Source organism: Lithobates pipiens, unplaced genomic scaffold, assembly GCF_037356315.1.
Source record: "Lithobates pipiens isolate NorthernLeopardFrog02 unplaced genomic scaffold, aLitPip1_a1.2 Scaffold_22, whole genome shotgun sequence".
Taxonomy (NCBI): Eukaryota; Metazoa; Chordata; class Amphibia; order Anura; family Ranidae; genus Lithobates; species Lithobates pipiens.
The window spans coordinates 44188446-44207919 of NW_027507784.1; the positions used below are offsets into that span (position 1 = coordinate 44188446).

Genomic DNA, 19474 nt, shown 5'->3' on the forward strand with positions numbered 1-19474 from the left:
CGTACAATTGTAATATTAATGTGATACCTACGTAATCATGTGTATAAAAACCTTCACATGCGTCATAATAAAGGAGAACGGTTATTTGGAAAGATGCTGAGCGTATCTTTTGTGTCTGTTCCCTACTGCGGTAGTTATTAATTTGGAACCACTAATCAATATGAGGATAGGAGTTGCCTATCATCAAAATATCCATTTCAATACCCAACATGTCACGCTTTAAAATTGCGCCCACTCGTGGAATGGCGAAATTTTTGTTTTTTACCCTTAATCTCCATAGGAGACATTTAAAAAATTCTACAGGTTGCATGTTTTGAGTTACAGAGGAGGTCTATAGCTAGAATTATTGCTCTCGCTCTACAGATCATGACTATACCTCACATGTGTAGTTTAAACACTGTTTTCATATGCGGGCACTACTCACGTATGTGTTCGCTTCTGCATGTGAGCTCAGCGGGACGGTTTAAACTTTTTATTTTTTTATTATTTATTTTACCTTTTATTTTTTATTTTTACACTGTTCTTTTGAGAAAAAAAAGTGACACTTTTATTCCTATTACAAGGAATGTAAACATCCCTTGTAATAGAAAAAAAGCATGACAGGGCCTCTTAATACGAGATCTGAGGTCTTTTTGACCCCCAGATCTCACATTTAACACTGAAATGCAATAAAAATTAATAAAAGGCCCTTTAAGAGCTGTGGCCAGAAGTGACGTTTTGACGTCGCTTCCACCCTGCAACAGTATGGAGACAGGTGGGGCCATCCTCCCCTCACTCGTCTCCATGCCTAGCAGGAAGAAGGATCCAATCGCTTCCGCCGCCGATGACGGCTCCGGTAAGCGGCGGAGGGCACTGGAGCGCTGCGGGGGCACTAAAAGTGATCTTGCGGTGAATCTGCGGCAGAGACCACTATTTTTGGATACCGTACTTCCCACCGAAGAAGAGGATACCGGGGTTATGGCAGCTAGCTGCTACCATAACAAAGATATCCCTCTTCAAAGTTAGGATGTATATTGGCGTGCAGCGATCTGGAGGTGATTAAAAAAAGACAAAAGCGACTGGCGCCCAATTATAGCCATGGACTCAGCCCTTGCCTCTAGAGGAGCTATCCTTCCTTGAGGGTACCAGAGTGGTGCTACATAAATGAAGAAAATTCTACTGTATGTTCATTTCTTGTGTGTTCATTCTTCCTCATTATAGGTTATGTTTTCTTGTCAGGCTTGCAGTATAATGCCGGGCTCACACTGCTCTGACATGTAAGTCAGTCGGCTTCAGATCCGGCCTTGCCCTACAGCTTCATGTCCGGCTTCCATACGACTTTAATGAACGGGATCCGACTTTCATCGGACCATACCAGGCCCTTTGAGTCTGGTAGGAATCTTGAGGGGGGGGCGACCAGTTGAGATGGCTCTCATGGGACAGCAGGCCGGAATTTTTTTTTCAATAACTTTTGAAATAAGACAAGAAGACAAGTGTTTGGATAATAATGGCCGCGGTTGTTTGTTATTGGTTTCAAAATGTTGTACATAACTCATCAAAACTCATCCAATAAACTTAAAGCTAGCCCAGTCACTACGGCTCAGGCAGCAACACAAAATCCCCAAAAGGGGCATGTAGTACATATCACAACAAACCTCATCCAATAAACTTAAAGCTAACCTAGTCACTACGGCTCAGGTAGCACATATTTGAACACTATAATTAAAAGTCTTAATAACTTGTCCCCCTTTGCTATTATACTTCAGTATTATTATTATTAAATATTTTTTATTTTATTATTATTATTTTTTTTTTTGCAAAGGTGACTTACCACATAACAACAACCGCGACAGAATAAATTAACATAACCATACAGAATTAAAATACAATTAAATACAAATTTATTTTATAGGGAGGGAGGGAGGGAGGGGAGAGAACACCACAGCTTTTCTTCTGTGGCGAATGAGCCCCCTCAGCGGAACCCCCTTTTTATAACCCCAAGAAAACTGGTTTAAACCAGTTCTTCCCGGGCTTTTCACATGTCATGAAGAGGGGTCACCTGTACCTCTCCTCAAAAACATGTGACTAACAGCTGTTTCCCCGCTGGCCACAGGCTCTGCGGGGGAACTTGAAACTGCTGATCCAGCCGCTCTCCCATGAGGAAAAGGGGGGGCAAGAAACTGCCCTCTCCCTTTTCCTGTCTTGGGACAGCAGGCCGGAATTTTTTTTTCAATAACTTTTGAAATAAGACAAGAAGACAAGTGTTTGGATAATAATGGCCGCGGTTGTTTATTATTGGTTTCAAAATGTTGTACATAACTCATACATGTCATGGTTTTCGAAGCCGGAGCGTATGTCGGGCCAGTGTGAACCGACCTTTATTGTTAGTTTCACCTAGATAAGAAACAGAGCTAATTATTTACTCAGAAAGAGAGTCAGAGGTTACAGAGGCGCGCTGTTTAATATGCAGCGACTTGGACTCCAGAACGGTAAAGTACAGCCATGCCCCATAAAAAATAAAAAATAATCACATTGCAATCTGCTGTTGTAGTAACAAGAATTAAAGTGGCAATAAACTCTGGTTTAAAAAAATAATAATAATTCTATTCCACTGTGTATTCTTAACATACTGTAGAACAAGTACTTTGTGTTGCTCCCAGCTTCCCTCAAATCTCCAATTTCCTGCTGTAATCCGACTTCCTGTTAGACGGTGGCTGTGTTCGTGAATAAATACATATTTACTATGGTTGCCAAATTCATCTATAATGCTGTATTTTCCTGATTCACTCTATTCTTTGTGAATGAATAACATTCACAAAGGACAAGAAAATTGCTTATGCAATTTTGCCCCCCAGTTGCACAGAATGAATGTATATGCTGTTTTGCTAAATGATTCGCTCTGCAATTAAAAAAATAAATACACCTCTTTAGTTTATTTTTATTAGTGATCCATACCTCAGACCAGGAACAAAACAAATCTCTGGCCAAAAAAAAGTTTTCCCTTGCAGTGAGGCTGTGCCTGCACTGCTACAGGTTAATTGCTCCTTTTTGTCTAGGGCAGTGGTCTCCAAACTGCGGCCCAGAGGGCCAGATGCAGCTATTTGCTTACCTTTGCCAATGACTCCAGAAAAGGCGCAAAGGGGAACCATTCCTAGCATTCACACCAATGATGGGGCACTATTCCTCCCACTGATACCAATGAAGGGACACTATTCCTCAGAGCAGTGTTTCTCAACTCCAGTCCTCAAGGCGCCCCAACAGGTCATGTTTTCAGGATTTCCCTCAGGTGAAACAGCTGTGGTAGTTACTAAGGCAGTGAAACTTATCAAATCACCTGTGCAAAATAATGGAGAGTCTGAAAACATGACCTGTTGGGGCGCCTTGAGGACTGAAGTTGAGAAATATTGCCTCAGACCAGGGGTAGGGAACCTATGGCTCTCGAGCCAGATGTGGCTCTTTTGATGGCTGCATCTGGCTCTCACCTCTCAATCCGCGGATTGCGTAGTGTGCCGATCCGTGGATTGAGCCCATAGGAAAGGCCGCAGCTTCGGCCTAGATCCGGAGCTGCGGCCATCTTGGTACACCCGACAGCGGCCTAGGTGAGCGGCGCGCTGACGTCATCATCACGTGCCTCAACTGCTCGTGGATCTGCCTACCTGTGTAGTGGTAAGCAAGCAGACAATCGTAGGGGAGATGTGGATATTAGAGTGGGGGAGATGACGTGGATATTACAGTTATAATTGAAATTAGTCGATTAATCAAAAAAAAAAAAAAAATTTGTTTTAAACATATTGTATGGCTCTCGCATAATTACATTTTAAAATATGTGGCGTTCATGGCTCTCTCATCCAAAAAGGTTCCCTACCCCTGCCTCAGACTGACACCAACGATGGGGCACCATTCCTTCCACTGATACCAACAATGGAGCTCCATTCCTAGCATTCACATGTAGCACCCTCTACTTAGGTAGGTGCTAGAATAGTTTTTTTTTGTGTGATAGGTAAGGTAAATTTAGGCAGGCCTGGGCGACAGCCAGGCCTGTTTGTTTTGATTTGGGCTGGGAGTGGCTCAGAATAGCAGCTGGTGATTTACAGGCAGCATCACTCAGACCTCCCTTTTCTTTCTAGAACCTTCTGAAAGGTACTAGAAAGAGAGAAGAAGAGGTGGAGCTGGCTGGGGTATTCTAAGGAGCCCTGACCAATCCCCAACTTGGATTGGCAGGGGCCAGGCCTCCTTAAGTACCTGGGGTCAGCCCAGCTAGGGAGGAGTCGTTGGAGTTGTTCAGAGCTTGAAGATGAAGTGCTAGGCTTTCGGGGCCTTTGAGGGAGCTCCCCAGTCTGGGGGCTTGACCTTAGGCCCAGGGCTCGGGTGCAGTCAGAGCCCTTAAAGAAAGCGTGAAGTTTCTGGACAGGAGGCACAGGAGGACCGATGATGAGGACAGCAGGAGCTAGCATTGCCGGGCAAGTCTTCAAGGAGAGGAACAACTGGTGGCCACCAGGAGGGCTGGTGATTGACAAACATAGTCAGAAGGACTGGGGAGGCAAGCTTGAGGGGACTGGGAGCATGCAGTCAAGGATGGGCCAGTGGAGTGTACTGTGTTGTCAGGGGCAGTGGAGAAAGGCAGCTGCAGCCAGGGGGGCTGGCAGGGCCTAAAGATGGGTTACTGGGCTCAGCTAGCACCAGAACTTTCTATTTTCTTGCTACACCATAGGGGCTTGCGGTCCCTGCCTGCAAAGGGCGGTTGCTAAGGTCTGGCTGATTTAGAGTCAGGCCTAACCATTTTGTGCTAGCTGATCCTGAGAGTGAAGAGTTGTGCAGGAGGAAGGAAAAAAAATAGTCTCCAAGCAAGTAAAGTGCTGGAGGAGACTGAAGTGGTAATATGTGCAGGGAGTGTACATAGTTTGTTCCAACTGATTGTTCTAAAATTCACTGGGCATCCCATATATTCCTTTACCTATCCAAGTTCTATACCCTCAATAAAACACGAAAACAAAGCTATTGGACTGTTCATTGTCTTGAAGTGTCTGGGAAATGAATGCCGGGCGCTGGGCAGGGTGACAGGTAGGCCACAACACTTAGCAGCCCCTACGGGGGTACCGCTACGCACACCAATGATAAGGCACTATTCCTCCCTCAGACACTAGCAATGGGGCACCATTTCTTCCTCTGACACCAATTATGGAGCACTCTTACTCCCACTGACACCAATGATGGGGCAGTTCTCCCAATTACACCAATGATGGGGCACTCTTACTTCCGAGGACACCAATGATGGGGCAGTTTTCCCCCCAATGACACCAACAATAGGGCACTATTACTCCCACTGATACCAACTATGGAGCACTATTTCTCCCCCTAATACCAATGATGAGGCATTGTTTACTTCCACTGGGTAGAGTCCGGCCCCAATAAACTCTGAAGGACAGTTAACTGGCACTTACCGTAGTTTGGAAAGTTTGGCGACCCCTGGTCTAGGGGATTGGAGGACAGACATATACAGTGGGGAAAATAATGATTTGATCTCTTGCAAATTTTTGTACATTTGCCCACTTACACAGAAATTAATGATCTATAATTTTTATCATAGGTGTATTTTAAATGATAGAGAGAGAATAAAAATCCAGACAGAACACAATACAAATGTTATAAATTGAGTTGTAGTTCAGTGAGTAAAATAAGTATTTGATACACAAGCAAAACCCAACTTAGTACTTGGTGGAGAAACCCTTGTTGTCAAGCACAGAGGTCAGGCGTTTCTTGTAGTTGGTGACCAGGTTTGCACACATCTTAGGAGGGATTTTGGTCCACTCCTTTTTTTTTTTTTTTACAGATCTTCTCTAAATCCATAAGGTTTCTTGGTTGTCACTTGGCAACTAGACATGTGCGATTAGTTTTGTACGAAACAAAAATTTGTACGAATTTCCCGAAATTCATACGAAATTCATACGAATCCGAAATACGAATTTTTATGCATACGAATTCCGTACGAAATTTCGGATACAAATGTATAACGAAAATTTGTAATTAACGAAAAATTAACGAACCTAAAAGTTAAAAACCCAGGAAGTCAGCACAGCACAGGGATGGTGGGAACAATATGGGAATTTCTATGCTTACGAATTTCATACAAAGTTTCATTAACAAATTTCGGAATTTTGGATGCAAATTAACAGAAACTTGACTGGTGTTTTGTTCACCAATCACAGGAAGTCAGCCCAGCACAGGAAAGGTGGGAACCCCTCATAATGATAAATTCATCATAACGAACTTTTGTTATTTTAACGAACAGTTTACGACTCTGATGAAAATTCGTATTTCGTACGAATCCGAACTGAATTTCGTACAGAAATAAAGTTTTTTTTTCCCCTACGGAAAGAAATGGAACAAATTTTTTGACGCCGCCCATGTCTATTGGCAACTCAAACTTTCAGCTCCCTCCATAAATTTACTATTGGATTCATGTCTGGAGACTCCATGACCTTAATGTGTTTCTTCTTGAGCCACTCCTTTGTTGCTTTGGCAGTATGTTTTGGGTCATTGTCATGCTGCAAGACCCATCCATGACCTATCTTCAGGGTTCTGGCTGAGGGAAGAATGTTCTTATCTAAAATTTTACAATACACGGCCCCATCCATTGGCCCCTCAATGATGCAAAGTCCGATCTGGATCTAAAATTTTCCGACAACAAAATCTGATCGACTAAATTCAGATCGCATATAGACAGTTCCAACGGACAAAGTGCCACGCGTGTTCAGAATAAATTACGAGACGAAAGCTATTGGCTACTGGCCTGTTTATAGTCCCGTCGTACATGTTCTACGTCACCGCGTTCAGAGCGATCGGATTTTCCAACAACTTTGTGCGACCGTGTGTATGCAAGACAATTTTGGGCCAAAATCCGTCGGAAAGAAATCAGATGGATTTTGTCGTCGGAAAGTCTGACTGTGTGTATGGAGCATTAGGGTCATATTCAGAATTTTTCTTCCTGCAAACATGGCGCGTCCCCCTCCTCAAGAAGGCACATGTACAGTCATGCCAATGAACATCTAAATGGTTCAGGCTGGGTTCACACTATAGAATGCAGCAGCTCACAGCAGGAATCCGGTGCGTGTCCATTTAGGGGCCGATTTCAGCCCGACTTTTTGACTGAATTTGGACTTGAAATGGATCCTCTCCATAGAGAGTCGGTCACAATCTCCTGCTATGCGAATTGGGTGCGGGTAAAAACCCACATCCAATTGGCATAAGTGTGAACCCAACCTCAGAGAAGGATTGGGGGAAAGTGCTGTGGCCAGATGAGACCAAAATGAGGCTCTTTGGCATTAACTTGACTCGTTGTGTTTGGAGGAAGAACACAATTAAAGTGGTACCCTGGCCTAGAGATGAGCGGCTGTGTAACATACAGAGTTCCTCTGGGAAGTATTCTGTCCCACGTCACTACACACCTTTCCTTGGTGAATTCTGCATTGGGAGGGACACCTCTGAGCATGAGCGTCTGCGGGAGAGGGCAAGGGGGTCAAGTGCTTATCTTCTGTTATCAGTGAACTACTTGTGGAATATGTCTCCAATTGCCTGACTGCTGACCTGTCAGCATAGACTGTTTATCTCCATTCATTGACATCCTGGTTGGACTGGTTGGCAGTATTGTGAAGTGATTTAACACTTTACTTCCGTGCATGCTTCTACTCTGAAAAGATCCATGTTTGGATCGCTTTTCAGAGCTGTTTAAGAGGCGGCGAGGAGGCAATATGTTGCCTTCTCACCACTTGATTTAGCCCAATAATTGCCATACGGTGGCCACTTTGAACTGCATTATTCTTTTTCACAGCACCACCCATTGAAAGCAATATGCTGTTTAACCGCTTCAGCCCCGGAAGATTTTACCCCCTTCCAGACCAGAGCACTTTTTTGCGATTCGGTACTGCGGCGCTTTAACTGACAATTGCGCGGTCGTGCAACATTGCACGCAAACAAAATTGACGTCCTTTTTCTTTTGGTGATATTTGATCATCTCTGCGGTTTTTATTTTTTGCCCTTAAACAAAAAAAAAGCGACAATTTTGAAAAAAAAAACACAATATTTTGTATTTTTTGCTGTAATAAATATTCCCATTAAAAAAAAAAAAGCTAATTTTTTTCCTCAGTTTAGGCCGATATGTATTCTTCTACATATTTTTGGTAAAAACAAAAAACAAAAAAAATAACAATAAGCGTACTCAGCATACTCATCCATCCATCCTCATCATACTCATCCATCCATCCTCATCCATCCATCCTCATCATACTCATCCATCCATCCTCATCCATACTCAGCATACTCATCCATCCATCCTCATCCATACTCAGCATACTCATCCATCCATCCTCATCCATACTCAGCATACTCATCCATCCATCCTCATCAATACTCCGCATACTCATCCATCCATCCATCCTCATCCATAGTCAGCATACTCATCCATCCCTCCTCATCCATACTCAGCATACTCATCCATCCATCCTCATCCATACTAAGCATACTCATCCATCCATCCTCATCCATACTCAGCATATTTATCCATCCATCCATGCTCTCCCATCCATACTCATCCATCCATCCTCACCCATTCATACTCAGTAGCATACTCATCCATCCATGCTCAGCCATCCACACTCAGCATACTCAGCCATCCATACTCAGCATACCCATCCATACTCAGCTATCCATACTCAGCATACTCATCCATCCATCCATGCTCAGCAATCCATACTCAGTCATCCATCCATCCTCAGCAATACTCATCCATCCATGCTCAACCATCCCATCCACCCCCATCCATAATTAGCCATACCCATCCATACTCAGCCATACCCATCCATACTCAGCTATAAGGATGAGCTCAGGCGCGTTTGCGTGCTCCACGTGCAGAGCCTGCCAGGAAGTCGGCACAGTGCTGCGCTAATCACAGGCAGTGAGATATTGCCCCGATGCGCGGCTGCAGAGATCAGGACAATGTCTCACTGCCTGTGATTAGTGCAGCGCCGACTTCCTGGCAGGCTCTGCACATGGAGCATGCGAACACGCCTGAGCTCACCCCTACTCAGCTGTACCCAGCCATACTCAGTTGTACCCAGCCACACCCAGCCATCTCCAACCATCACATCTATACCGAGCCACACTCAGACATACTCATTCATGCTCAGCCACCCCCATCCACGGCTCATCCATCCCCATTCATGCTCAAAATAAGTGTGAAATGCAAAACTCCTGTGGGTGCAACGAGATGTCCGCTTGCCCCCTTCTCACTGTATCCTTACTGTGGAGGAGTGCAGGGTGTAGCAAGATGGCGGCAAGGGAACGTCACTTCCGTTACAAATTCTGACAGGTCACCGAATCTGACGGAACACCTGCTATCCGGTTTTCCATCCAGGGTCCAGGAGGCTGTTAGAGGCTGAGCTGGGATGCTGGATGCATTCAGGAAGTCCAGGGGATCTGTGCTGTCTGACATGGACCGCACTAGAGGAAATTACATAACCGGATGGGCAAGCTATGGTCATAGAGAGGACAGAAAAGTCTATGGCTATGTGCTCGGAGCACACAGCCTGGCCTGCTGCAATGAGTGAGTTTGCAGCTTAACCACTTCAGCCCCAGAAGGATTTACACCCTTCCTGACCAGAGCACTTTTTGCGAAACAGCACTGTGTCACTTTAACTCACAATTGCACGGTCATGCGATGTGGCTCCCAAACAAAATTGACGTCCTTTTTTTCCCACAAATAGAGCTTTCTTGGTATTTGATCATCTCTGTGTTTTTTTTTTGCGCTATAAACAAAAAAAGAGCGAAAATTTTGAAAAAAAATTGTTATATTTTTTATATTTTGCTATTATAAATATCCCCCAAAAATATATAAAAAAACATTTTCTTTCCTCAGTTTAGGCCGATACGTATTCTTCTACATATTTTTGGTAAACAAAATCGCAATAAGCGATTACTGATTGGTTTGTGCAAAATTTATAGCGTTTACAAAATAGGGGATAGTTTTATGCCATTTCTATTAATTCATTTTTTTTTTTTACTAGGAATGGCGGTGATCAGCGATTTTATCATGACTGCGGCATTATGGCGGACACATCGGACATTTTTGACACATTTTTGGGACCATTGTCATTTATACAGCAATCAGTGCTATACAAATGCACTTTGTTTCCTGATTCCCGTGTAAATGAACAATCACAGGAGCAGAGATCAGCGACACTGTCACTAGGCAGAACGGAGAGATGCTTCTTTATATTAGCATCTCCCCGTTCTTCCTTCCCGTGAGGCGATCGCGGGTATCCCTGCGGCCATCGAGTCTGCGGGACCCGCGTCCCGACTCATGGAGCTTGTGGTGGCCACCTCTTAAAGGGCAACGTACAGGTACGTGATTCTGCCTTTATGAGCCCTTCTGCCAACATATATCAGCGTGAGGCGGTTGGCAAGCAGTTAAAGCGGAGTTCCGCCAAATTTTTTTTTTTAAGTCAGCAGCTACAAATACTGCAGCTGCTGACTATTAAAATATGGACACTTAACAGGGCGCCCGCGATGTCCTCACCCGAAGCCGATCTGTCCCTCGGCTCTCAGGTGCCAACGCCGCCATCTTCGCGGAGCCTGCAGTGATCTATGCCCGAAAGTAGGAGCAAATACCTGGATTATACAATGTGGGGGGGGGGGGGGAGGAATCTGATCATATAGACATAATAAAAGTCATTGGCAAAGGATATTATAAAACACATTGGAAGAGAATACAAAAAACATAACCAGAAGGAAAACAAAAATGGGAGGGGGAAGAGAAAAAAAGAGAGAAAACAGAGAGAAGGGGATCAGTGCACCAAGTCCCCCTTCTATATTTATAAAGGACTTATGAGTAGGAATTTACAACATTCTTTGATCCAAATATAATGGTGGTGGGCTAATGGTGCATGCACTTCTTGTCCAAGGTTTATGCGGTAGACTGAAGTGACATATCACAAAACGCATCGGGCAGAGCTTGCTTATGACATTATTGTGCATTTCGGAGTTTGGGCAGCAGTGCAATATGTCATTCCTTAATGCTGTGCCAAGTTTGTGAGTTTACATTGCACTGAATAAATCCCACAATTGTATAAAGTACTGGGCCATGGCATTTTTCTTTTTGAATGGTGCAAAAATAGGAGTATTTATATCCTTTGGAGTCAATGTCGGAAGGGGGAGCAGATTGTACCGCCTGATGATTGCCTCTGTGACGACGGAAGGTCTCTTATCTCATACTGCTTGCATGGTGTTTTTGTGGCACTTTGAGCGGCGGTGGTTTACATACTGGACTCAAGGATATTGAAAGTGTAGCACTGCCCCCTTGGGTGTTGCTTAGAATTCCATTTTCATCTGTGCCACTTTGACCCTGTGAACTTTCTAGCCCTCCTGACACTCTAGGTTCAGACATGTTGTATGTACCTTTAAATAACACACCGACACAATATAGATTGATTAGTGCTCTCTGATTTTACTTGTTCAAAGGCTCAAAGTGGCACAAATGAACATGAAATTCTAAGAAACCCTCAAGGGGGCAGTGCTACATTTGGGGGCTCATCCGGGATGCAGGGCCTTACTTGATGGAACCCAGGAAGCAGGAGATCTTGTGCCTAGTCTGCTGTTCCTTTTAAAGCCTCTCCCAGAGTTCTTTTCCTTGAGCCAATGGCATGCTGGGATGTGTAGCCCAGGGCTAGTTCTGTAGATCTAGGATTTCTGTTCAGGAGACTACAGTCCCCACACTGTTCTCTGCTGTCATGAAGATGATACAGTTTGTTTAAGCCCAACACTAGAGGAAGAGACAGTCCAAGAATGGAGAGAGTAAGTCTGTAGTGCCAGATAAATGTAGTCCGTTGTATGTTACAAAGGTTTACTGATTATATGAGCTTTTATGAACTGGTGCACATAATGTTCTCATTTATGACATCTGGCACAATGACTTTTTTATGCACATGAGCACTTTCATCACCTTTAATCTTATGTATTTTTGACATATGATTATGCATTTGAATTGATTATTGATGAACTTATGTATGTTTATATTAGTATTTTATTAAGCTCCTCTTCAAATTTAGCACGTATGCACTTTTTAAATGATTGTTTAAAGTGCAGCTTTTTCTTGTAGACATTATGTGGTAGACTGTATATCTCGCACTTTGACCCCTTTCACACCAGGGCATTTTGCAGGCGCTATATCGTTAGAATTAGCGCCTGCAATCCGCCCTAAAAAAGCTGCACCATTGTCTGTAGTGTGAAAGCCCGAGGGCTTTCACACTGGAGCGGTGCGCTGGCAGGACGTCAGGGAAAAGTCCTGCCAGCAGCTTCTTTGGAGCGGTGAAGAAGCGGTGTGTTTACCGCTCCTCCACCGCTGCTCCCCATTGAAATCAATGGGGCAGCACTGTAATACCGCCGGCAATGGACGGTGTGGTGTGAAAGGGGTCTTAGAGTAAATGAACCTCTCCTAGATATTTCTTCCAGCCCAGACTTATAAAACAATAGCGTAGCCCAACACACAGTACACACCCAGAGGTTGGGTTTCCCTTAAAGAGATACTAACCCCAGCTTACATGTTGACAAACCACCCCTAAAAAGTAATAAACGTGAGAAAAATCCTGGACTATGATTAAGCACTGTTTGATAGCGTGAAACTCATCAGATCTTCTGTCCGTTCTGCTGTGGCATGTATTTTTCATCTTTTTCGACAAATAAAGGCTATTTTTCGGAATGCGGTTGTCCAGGATTTTTCTCAAGTTTATTGTTATATGCATTGCCGGCACCTGTGGTTTCCTGGATAGAGGAGAGGTTTATTCCACGTTGCCTGGAGCGGTGATAGCTCTTCACCCATAAAAAAAGTAGGCTGCATCCATAAAGCAAAATGATCAAATTTGGGATTCCTACAGAACCATATTGCTGATGAATGCTTTTATTTCGTTCATCTTTTAATTAATGAAATATTGTAATTTCACCTTTCTGTATTCATGATTTTTCTCAGGCCTTCGGCACAATGAAGCCGCCTTGGTGGTTTTCGCTCCATCAGCACACAGAGCCCAGCTGGGAGAGAACTTTGTACTGCAGTGCTCTTTCAAAGTGGATGACTCTTCAATAAACCCTCAGTTCCTCGCCATTTTGTGGCTTTTCCAGGGCAATGAGGTTTTGAGGATTGACAACAAGGGGACATCGTCCCAGCCCAGAATGTTTATCAATCGACAGGACATCACCAAAGGAAATGCTAATATGGAAATCAAAAATGTCACTATGTCAGACATTGGAAAATATAGCTGTATGGTAATCTACAGTCCACAGAAGGAATTCAAGGATATAGACCTCAATGTTTATGGCAAGTATAATACACAAACATGTATAACTAAGTATGAAAATGTATTTAATCTACAAGTAGGTTGCTAAACTGCACAATAGATTGCCAGCTGTCATCATATACATAAAATATATGCTGCTTGTTAATTTGTATGCTAGCGACAAAGAGCCACATGGACTCTCTTTATGTAGAGAAAAGATGTCCAATGTTACAGGACCACAGGGGGTTCACCACACAGAACATCACTGCACATAAAGTATATTAAATGAGTGGAATAACCCAAAGGACTAGTCACCAGTATAGCCTGTGGTCTCTCTGTAGCTGATTTTTTCTACATTACTGACCATGCCTTGTGTCCCTGTGTGAAGAAATGACTTGATGACTGTGGGGTAATGAAGACAAAACAGCAGGAAAGGTGAAGGAAGCACGGATCCACATAATGAAAGAAGCAGAGAGATCCTGGCACTGTAGCTCCTCAGGTACAGCTTCCCCTCCAGTAAGGAGAACAGTGAGCAGTACAATAGTAACAGCACAGTATCCCAGTTCAAATCTGATGAGACTAGCAGTCAAAAGCAGCAGTGCCATACATGATCTCACACTACAGATATAGAACTGTGAAACGTAAGGCAGAGGAGTGTCTAGCCTCAGTAAGTGCACTGCTATGTTTTAGGCAGAAGTAAAACCTAGCTCTGGGCAAAAAAAAAAAAATAAATGGTTAGTTCACCTTTCTCAAAAAACTGCCTATGGTGGTAAGGTTGCAGATTTGACTAAAAGTGAATAATGCCCTTGCTATAGGTTTAGGCCATTTACATACATCATGAATGCTGACTGGAAAACTCCCAGGACGTTGGTAAGACTGGCCCAGCTGCTACTGTTCACCTCCACCATCACATTAGTGAGCTCTTTCTCTCATTAACCACTTGACCACTGGGCACTTAAACCCCCTTACTAACCAGACCAATTTTCAGCTTTTGGTGCTCTCACACTTTGAATGACAATTACTCAGTCATGCAACACTGTACCCAAATTCAATTTTTCTCCTTTTTTCATACAAATAGAGCCTTCTTTTGGTGGTATTTAATCACCGCTGGGTTTTTTATTTTTTGCTCTATTAATCAAAAAAGACTGAAAATTCTGTAAAAAAAAATAAAAAATCTTTGTTTCTTTTAAAATGTATTGGCGAGTATTGGGAGAGTATCATTGGCAGAGTATTGGCGAGTATTGGCAGATTATTGCAGAGTATTGCAGTGTTGCAGAGTATTGGCAGAGTATTCCAGTGTTGCAGAGTATTGCACAGTATTGCAGAGTATTGGCAGAGTATTGGCAGAGGATTGTCACTGAGCAGCGTTGTGGGCACTTCACATCTAGCCCACAGCGCTGCTGCAATCTCTTCCTGATCGTTACAGAGAGGGGAGGGAGGAACCGGCATCATGACATGACGCCGGTTTGTTTACAGGTGATCGCTCCATCATTTGATGGAGCGATCACGTGATAAACAGCCAAGATCATCGGCCGTTTACCATGATCTGTAATGCGGACCCGGCGGTCACGGATGTTCCCGGGTGCATGCCCCAGGGGGCGCACGGGAGCAAGATTCTGTGAGGACGTCCATGGACGCCCTCCCAGAATAAGCCGACCGTGCTGTAGCTGTCTTTCGGCTATGGCCCAGTCGGCATGTGGTTAAAAGAGCCCATTCAGAGCTAAAATTCAGAGAGGAGCGGTTAATGATTCATACTCCGAGTGGTCTACGGTTAGGTTTGTGTACTCCAAGGTTAAGTGTTTGGAACCCTTACTATTAATAAATGATATAGAGTTTGAGTTCTGTGTTTGCAGATGACACCAAGCTATGTAGTGGAATAACATAGTTACATAGTTAATAAGGTTGAAAAAAAGACACAAGTCCATCTAGTTCATCCTTACAGGATGTCTCCAATTTACAAGCCGACCTCAATACACTGTTTAATTGGGTGACTGTGTGGCAAATGAGGCCTAATGTTGATAAATGCAAAGTTCTGCACTTGGGGTCTAAGAATATGCATGCATCATACATGCTAGGGGGAGTACAACTGGGGGAGTCAATGGTGGAGAGGGATCTGGGTGTTCTGGAAGATCATAGACTTAATAATAGCATACAATGCCAAGCTGCAGTTTCTAAAGTAAGCAAAATACTTTCAAGAGAGAGGGAGGTAGAGAGGGACATAATTGAGCCCCTGTACAAATCATTAATAAAACTTCATCTGAAATATACAGTTCTGTTTTGTGGACCTTCTTTACATGCAGACACATGCAGCTGGGCCCCACCTACATACAGGGTCTTCAGGGCAAGATGCTTTACTCTTCACCCAACATCACAGGTTGTTCACATGCATGGATGCAGTTCCTAGAGTTAACCAGAATTTTTCCTACTCCTGACAATTGGAGTGATACCACATACAGTGCCTTGGGAAAGTATTCGGCCCCCTTGAACTTTTCAACCTTTTGCCACATTTCAGGCTTCAAACATAAAGATATAAAATTTTAATTTTTTGTGAAGAATCACCAACAAGTGGGACACAATTGTGAAGTGGAACGAAATCTATTGGATCATTTAAACTTTTTTAGCAAATAAAAAACTGAAAAGTGGTGCGTGCAAAATTATTCGGCCCCTTTACTTTCAGTGCAGCAAACTCACTCCAGAAGTTCAGCAAGGTTCTCTGAATGATCCAATGTTGTCCTAAATGACTGATGGTGATAAATAGAATCCACCTGTGTGTAATCAAGTCTCTGTATAAATGCACCTGCTCTGTGATAGTCTCAGGGTTCTGTTGAAAGTGAAGAGAGCATCATGAAGACCAAGGAACACACCAGGCAGGTCCGTAATACTGTTGTGGAGAAGTTTAAAGCCGGATTTGGATACAAAAATATTTCCCAAGCTTTAAACATCCCAAGGAGCACTGTGCAAGCGATCATTTTGAAATGGAAGGAGTATCAGACCACTGCAAATCTACCAAGACCTGGCCGTCCCTCTAAACTTTCAGCTCAGACAAGGAGAAGACTGATCAGAGATGCAGCCAAGAGGCCCATGATCACTCTGGATGAACTGCAGAGAACTACAGCTGAGGTGGGAGAGTCTGTCCAAAGGACAACAATCAGTCGTACACTGCACAAATCTGGCCTTTATGGAAGAGTGGCAAGAAGAAAGCCATTTCTCAAAGATATCCATAAAAAGTCTTGTCTAAAGTTTGCCACAAGCCACCTGGGAGACACACCAAACATGCGGAAGAAGGTGCTCTGGTCAGATGAAACCAAAATCAAACTTTTTGCCCACAATGCAAAACGATATGTTTGGCGTAAAAGCAACACAGCTCATCACCCTCAACACACCATCCCCACTGTCAAACATGGTGGTGGCAGCATCATGGTTTGGGCCTGCTTTTCTTCAGCAGGGACAGGGAAGATGGTTAAAATTGAGGGGAAGATGGATGCAGCCAAATACAGGACCATTCTGGATGAAAACCTGTTGGAGTCTGCAAAAGACCTGAAACTGGGACGGAGATTTATCTTCCAACAAGACAATGATCCCAAACATACAGCAAAATCTACAAAGGAATGGTTCACAAATAAACGTATCCAGGTGTTAGAATGGCCAAGTCAAAGTCCAGACCTAAATCCAATCGAGAATCTGTGGAAAGAGCTAAAAATTGCTGTTCACAAACGCTCTCCATCCAACCTCACTGAGCTCGAGCTGTTTTGCAAGGAAGAATGGGCAAGAATTTCAGTCTCTCGATGTGCAAAACTGATAGAGACATACCCCAAGTGACTTGCAGCTGTAATCACAGCAAAAGGTGGCTCTACAAAGTATTAATGCAAGGGGGCCGAATAATTTTGCACGCCCCACTTTTCATTTTTTTTATTAGTTAAAAAAGTTTAAAAAATCCAATAGATTTCGTTCCACTTCACAATTGTGTCCCACTTGTTGGTGATTCTTCACAAAAAATTAAAATGTTACATCTTTATGTTTGAAGCCTGAAATGTGGCAAAAGGTTGAAAAGTTCAAGGGGGCCGAATACTTTTGCAAGGCACTGTATGTGTATGTTAGTTGTTGTTTGAACCCGTAGTACAGCCCAGAAACAATAATGGCATTTTACTTTTACCGTATATACTCGAGTATAAGCCGAGATTTTCAGCCTCTTTTTTGAGGCTGAAAGTGCCCCCCTCGGCTTATACTCGAGTCATCGCTGTCTGCCCGCTCGATCAGCGTGTCGAGCAGACAGACAGCGGCCATTCTATTCAAAAGCCGCGCCTCCGGCTCCGCCTTCGCCTGTGATAGGCGGAACACTGAATTTCCCAGCAGCCTGTGTTCCGCCTATCACGGACATCGTATCATCCTCGTACTACGGACGAGGATGATACGACGTCTGTGATAGGCGGAACACAGGCTGCTGGGAAATTCAGTGTTCCGCCTATCACAGGCGAAGGCGGCGGCGCAGCTTTTGAACTTTACAATGGCCGCCGACGAAGAGGGCACGGGACGGCACGGCACGGGACGGGACGGGACGGGGGCAAGGCAAGGCAAGGCACGACACGGGACGGATGCAAGGAGGCAAGGCACGGGACGGAGGCAAGGAGGCAAGGCACGGGACGGAGGCTCGGGACAAAGGTAGGCTGGACATACACACACACACACACACACACACACACACACACACACACACACACACACACATGGATGGAGACACACACAGGGATGGATGGATGGATGGATGGAGACACACACACACAGGGATGGATGGATGGATGGATGGAGACACACACACACAGGGATGGATGGATGGATGGATGGAGACACACACACACAGGGATGGATGGATGGATGGACACACACACACACAGGGATGGATGGACGGACACACAGGGATGGACGGACACACAGGGATGGACGGACACACAGGGATGGACGGACACACAGGGATGGACGGACACACACACAGGGATGGACAGGCATGTCTCACCCTCGGCTTATACACAAGTCAATAAGTTTGCCAGTTTTTTTGGGGGTAAATTGGGGGCCTCGGCTTATATTCGGGTCGGCCTATACTCGAGTATATACGGTATTTTTTATCCTACCTAAAACACACGGACACTATTTAAAAAAAAAATCCTGCCCAAAAAAAAAATACTGACTTTGACCTTTGACCACAACCTTTAGCCAAACACTAACCCTGGAACTGACCTAGATCAAACCCTGAGCTAAGTATTTTTCTTCTTTATTTAATTTATTTTTATTTATTTTTTATTATTATTATTTTTATTTATTTTTACATGCAGTTCTTTTTTTTCTCTATGCAAGGAGTGAGATACAATATATCTCTCTGCTCCATTCAGAGAGGGTGTGGGCTTTACAGTGACTAATCACTATAGCCAGTCATATGCTATAACGGCAATCAGGTGACCTGGAATCAGAAGTTCTGATTAGTATGGGGCCCGGGGCTCTCGCTGAGACCCCAGTCTCTGTGCTGGCGAGCTACCAGCACAGAGACAGATTCGCAAATACGCGTCCCCCCGGAAAAGAGCCCAGTCCAGTGGGGCCGCATATTTGCATACGCTCTACCCTAAGGGGTTAAATACATGAAGGGTACAAATACAGTTCAGGAGGGCAGGATTTTCAATATTGAGCTAAGATCAGGAAACTAGCAGGAGGGAAGTTCAAGAGCAAACCTGAAACATTATTTTACCAAAAAAGTATTTTTAACTAGAGGTAACAGGTCGGTTAACTTTAGTGAATTTATGATTGGGATGAAATAAATGTTAAAAAAAACAAAATAAAAGAAGCAAAAAAAGGTTAACTCAGTTTCAGTCTCTATGGGGGTTATTTACTAAAGGAAAATCCACTTTGCACTGCAAGTGCACTTGGAAGTAAAGTCACTGTAGATCTCAGGGGGATGCAAGGAAAATAAAAAACAGCATTTTAGCTTGCACATGATTGGATGATAAAATCAGCAGAGTTTCCACTCATTTCAGATGTACCCCCCAGATCTACCCCTTATGCCGCGTACACACGACCGGACTTTCTGGCAGAAAAGGTCCAACGGTCTTCCCGACAGAGTTACAACGGACTTCCGAACAAACAAACTTGGCCACTCACGAGCAAACTAAAGTCCGTTCGCTTTGAACATG

At 43.9% G+C, this 19474-nt stretch overlaps 1 protein-coding gene across 3 annotated transcripts in view; it reads left to right on the plus strand.

The window, feature by feature from the left end:
- Nucleotides 1-19474, plus strand: part of LOC143923709 (uncharacterized) — a 114508-nt gene that overhangs the window by 35330 nt on the left and 59704 nt on the right. For all 3 annotated transcript variants that reach the window (XM_077447516.1, XM_077447515.1, XM_077447514.1), the window contains exon 2: nucleotides 12995-13339. In XM_077447516.1, the coding sequence (XP_077303642.1) occupies nucleotides 12995-13339 (345 nt within the window). The remainder of the gene's footprint in view (nucleotides 1-12994; nucleotides 13340-19474) is intronic.